Below are 4,239 nucleotides of genomic sequence, written 5' to 3' on the forward strand. Positions count from 1 at the left end.
CGGAGTTGGCGTCTGACGAGTTGAACGCTCCCGCAGTGTAGGCTGGGGTTCCCTCCCCCCGTTAGGCAGAGGGGAGGAACTCAATGGCTTCAGTACCCTTCATGGCTGGTTCTCGCAGCTTGGCAGGTGACTTTCCCGCCCTCCCGGCTGGCATCCGGTTGGCCTTCTCCTGGGGGTTCCTCAAGCAGCATTCTGCGGTGTGATGCCCCTCTTTCCCACACTTGAAACAGCTGGTGGTCTTCTTGGCTGTGGGTTGGTGCCTTGCGGCCTCGCGCAATGGCTCAGGGGGTGATTGGCTCCATGACTTCCCTCTGCAATGTTTCTTGAGCAAGTGAATCTTGGCTTCCTCTGCCAGGAGGTACCAATCGTGCAATTGGTGTGGGTTTCCACGGGGAAGGCAGGCACCATAGAGGTTGTATTTCAGTCCATCCTTGAAATGGCTAAGCAGGATGTCTTCTGGCCAATTCAGCTTGCTAGCTATGACTCTGAATTCCTGGGTGTACTCAGCCACTGGGTGCCTGCCTTGCTTCACCGTCTTAATCTTCTCACGAGCCTTCTGCTAACGAGTCTGCTAACGGGTCCTCAAATCGTCGTCTAAGGGAGAACATGAATTTGTTGAAGTTTTGGAGCTCGGGGGCATCGGAGTCGTGTAGGTCCAGCACCCAGTCAGCTGCCACGCCATCCAGGGCTGCCTGTACGATGCGGATCCGAGCCTTGTCGGTCGGGATATCTCGGCCATATTCTCCACATAGTTGAAGACCTGGGTTAAGAAGAACCCCAGGCATCGTGGCTCTCCCTGAAACTTCATGTCCAGCTGTGGGAACTTCTGGATGGATCGATGTCTGCGTTGTCGTCTGTTGTGTCATCCATCCTGATCATCAGCTACCACGCAGCAGGGAGTGGGGGCTGCCACTGCGACGGCTGCAGTCTTGGCTGCTCCACCTGACATCCCTGGGACTTCGGCTTCGGACTCCTCCCCGGTGTCTCTTTTGCTGCGGCTCAAGGTAACGTTGCAGCTGTGGGGTTCAGGCTTTTTATCTTTGAGGGAGACAAGGGTTGATTTCATCAGATCGATCGCCTTCTCCAGGATCCAGTTTGACTGCTCCCCGTGATTGTCCTCATCTTTGCTGAGGTGCAGGGATCTCTCCATCTCTTCCTTCCATCTCGGTTGGTGGCTGCCTCGCCTCAGTGTCACCTTTCTCGATTTCTTTTCCCACTCGTCCTTCTTTCCTACATCCATGGATCAGCAGGGCTTATGGCTGCGCATCTCCACCACCTCTTCCTCTGAGGTATAAGATCTCTTAAAGCCGGACAGCTGGCAGGGTTCCGACCGGAGGGAGGGCTTCCTCTTCGTGGTGGCTTCCTCCTTCTCTGCACCAGTGTCCGACATGGTAGACTTTGCAGAATCCCCCGGCAAGGTCCGTCCTTCCGGGTTGACTACTATTGCAGATCCTGTCTAATGTCAGGACCCTACTATTGCAGATCCTGTCTAATGTCAATACCTCATCCCGGACTCCGGTTTGAATCCCGGTGCCGATGGCGGCTTTTCTCCGAGCCGCCCGCCCCTGCTGAACGAAGCCAGACGCGGATTCAACCTCTGCTTATGGGAGATCGTGAGTAAATTTTTATGGGCAGACAGAGCGATCCAGGTGCTTGGAAGCTGGAAGGATTTGAGCCTTTAGCTCTGAAGTTAGTAAGTCTTCTCCACTGATATTTTAAGTTTAAGAAGAAAGGAAAAAAAATGGCCGCGGAAGGGCGTTTTGCTCTTTGACAGAGACTTTCACTTTCTGGGGACTTTCAATTCTACTTTCACTTTCTGCTGGATTACTATTGTATCAGATTTGCTTGTATTGTTGGTGGGCAAGCCATTTGCTTCTGCTTCTGGTGGCAGTTTCTACAAAATTTTATTGGACATTATATTATATAAATAAAATTAGAGGGGAAGAGAAGAGAAAGTAAAATGGCTTCAAAGCGTGGGGGAACTTTTGCTCCTCAGAAAAGTTTGAGCTCTTCCCCAGCTGTCCAAACATCACAGCAGACAAAACCTACTCCCCCGCCCTCTCCTCCAATGCCAGCCTTAACATTGAAAGATATACAAGATGCCTTAAAGGACACAGCCAAACAGATTAGATGTGAAATGGATGAGCTGCTTGAAAAGAAACTTGAGGAGAAACTTGAAGAAAAAAATGTTGAAATGAGAGATGATATAGTGTTTGCAATGCAAGGTTTGGCTTGCCACGTAGATCGCATTGCAGGGCGGGTGGAAGAAGTGGAGGAACACGTTGAAGTTTTGGAAATCAGAATGGGGAAAGTGGAAGAGATTACTGATATAAATCAGAATGAGATTCTTATGTCACAATTTAGAGAAATGGAACATGCGTTGAGAATAAGAGGACTTAGGGAAAATGCCCAAGAAAAATTGGAGGAGGAAATTGCAGCAGAATTGGCCTTGGTTCTGTCCTGCCAACCTGATGAAATCATGAGAGAAATGGAAATTTTTTTTAGAGTTAACTCATGGTTTGCGAGACAGAGAAACCTTCCAAGAGATGTTGTTATTTACTTTTCAAGAAAATCAATCTGCAATGAAATTATCCAAGCTTTTTACAAACAGAGATTTCAAATTCTAGAACAAGATGTGATAATTTTAAAAGAAATACCACCCAAGATACTTAGAAGAAGAAAAGATTTTGCTTTTTTGGCTGAAGAATTGAAAGTGAGACAAATACAATTCAGATGGGATATACCAGCTGGTATAATGGTTAATTATATGGGCGTACGTTATCGGCTTAATACGGTGGCAAAAGCAAAAGATTTTTACAGTTCAATTTTGAAAGCAGGTTCATCAGAGTCTCCACAAGGTATTAGGAAGGAAAGAATTCCAGAAGATAAAGACACTCAAGGAGCTACATCATCATCAAGCGTTACTAATTTACAAGATCAAGTTCAAGCTGAGTTACAACTTTTGGAAATTAAAGATGATCCAAAATCACAGAGATTGACCCGTGCAGCTCACAGATGTAAAGAAAGAGAGCAACGAAAAATGGATGCAGTACCTATAGAACAGCAAGTAACTTCAGAGTCAGTGGGAGGAGCGAGACCGAAGAGATCAGTGATGGCTGATTTGCAAGGGGCGTTCCTGAGGCTCTCTGCCACTAAAGATGGCAAGGTTCCTGACATGGAATGTTAATGGCTTGAATTCACCGCAGAAAAGAAAAAAGGTATTTTATTATTTGAAGCAACATAAAATGATGTTGTTTGCTTGCAAGAAACTCATATTACAGCAAAAGATCAAAAAGTATTTGATTAATTCACGGTTGGGAATACATTTTATTGCATCTGCGCCTCAGAAAAAAGGTGGAGTAGTTATTTATGTTAAGAAGGAGTTTTTGCCTAAATTGATTGATTCTGACCCAGAAGGAAGATATGTTTTTGTTGAAATGCTTTTGAATGGGAAGAAATGTCTTATCATTGGATTATATGCTCCAAATCAACAGCAGAAACAGTTTTATAAATTGATACATCGGAAACTAAATCAAATGGATTATAAATCAGTTATTATGATGGGAGACTGGAACGGTGTCTTAGATCCAAGAAAAGACAAGAAAGGTTCCTGTAAAGCTTTTAATTCAACATTGCCAAAAACTTTTTTTGATTTGAAGGAGGAACTGGAACTAGAAGACATATGGAGGGAACGGAATATGGATGAGAAAGACTATACCTTTTTTTCGGACAGGCACCAATCTTATTCGAGAATTGACTTTTTTTTTGATAACCAATGACTTTCTTTCCAGGGTGAAGAATGTTAAGATCTTTCCTAGGACATTGTCCGATCATAGTCCGGTGTGGATGGAATTATTTGGTGAAGATGGGAAGAGAAGAACTTGGAGATTGAATGAAAATTTATTTAGATATGATATAATGTGCAGAAGTGTAAGGATCAATTGAAAGAATTTTTTTTGTTAAATATGCAGAAAGGTACTCCTATTTCAATAGTCTGGGATGCTAGCAAAGCGTATATGAGAGGTATTTTGATTTCTATGAATAGTGGTCATAAGAGAAAGCAAGCACAAAAATGAAAAGAGTTAGAGGAGGAGATTAAATCGAAAGAACAGGCTTTTATTTTAAACCCGTTGGATAATAACTTAAAAGTATCTATAACTATGCTTAGGGAACAATTTAGTATGTTAATAGCAGACCAGACAGCAACTAGTTTAAGGTATATGAAATATAATACATTCT

The 4,239-nt window shown here is 43.9% G+C and overlaps 1 protein-coding gene across 1 annotated transcript in view; it reads left to right on the forward strand.

Moving 5' to 3' along the window:
* The first annotated feature begins 1,388 nt into the window (after positions 1-1,388).
* Positions 1,389-4,239, forward strand: part of ANKRD22 (ankyrin repeat domain 22) — a 34,097-nt gene continuing 31,246 nt past the window's right edge. The window contains exon 1 of the mRNA XM_029287286.1: positions 1,389-1,418. Within this exon, the coding sequence (XP_029143119.1) occupies positions 1,389-1,418 (30 nt within the window). The remainder of the gene's footprint in view (positions 1,419-4,239) is intronic.

The sequence above is a fragment of the Protobothrops mucrosquamatus genome, unplaced genomic scaffold, assembly GCF_001527695.2.
Source record: "Protobothrops mucrosquamatus isolate PMUCROS unplaced genomic scaffold, P.Mucros_1.0 scaffold_284, whole genome shotgun sequence".
NCBI classification, from domain to species: domain Eukaryota; kingdom Metazoa; phylum Chordata; class Lepidosauria; order Squamata; family Viperidae; genus Protobothrops; species Protobothrops mucrosquamatus.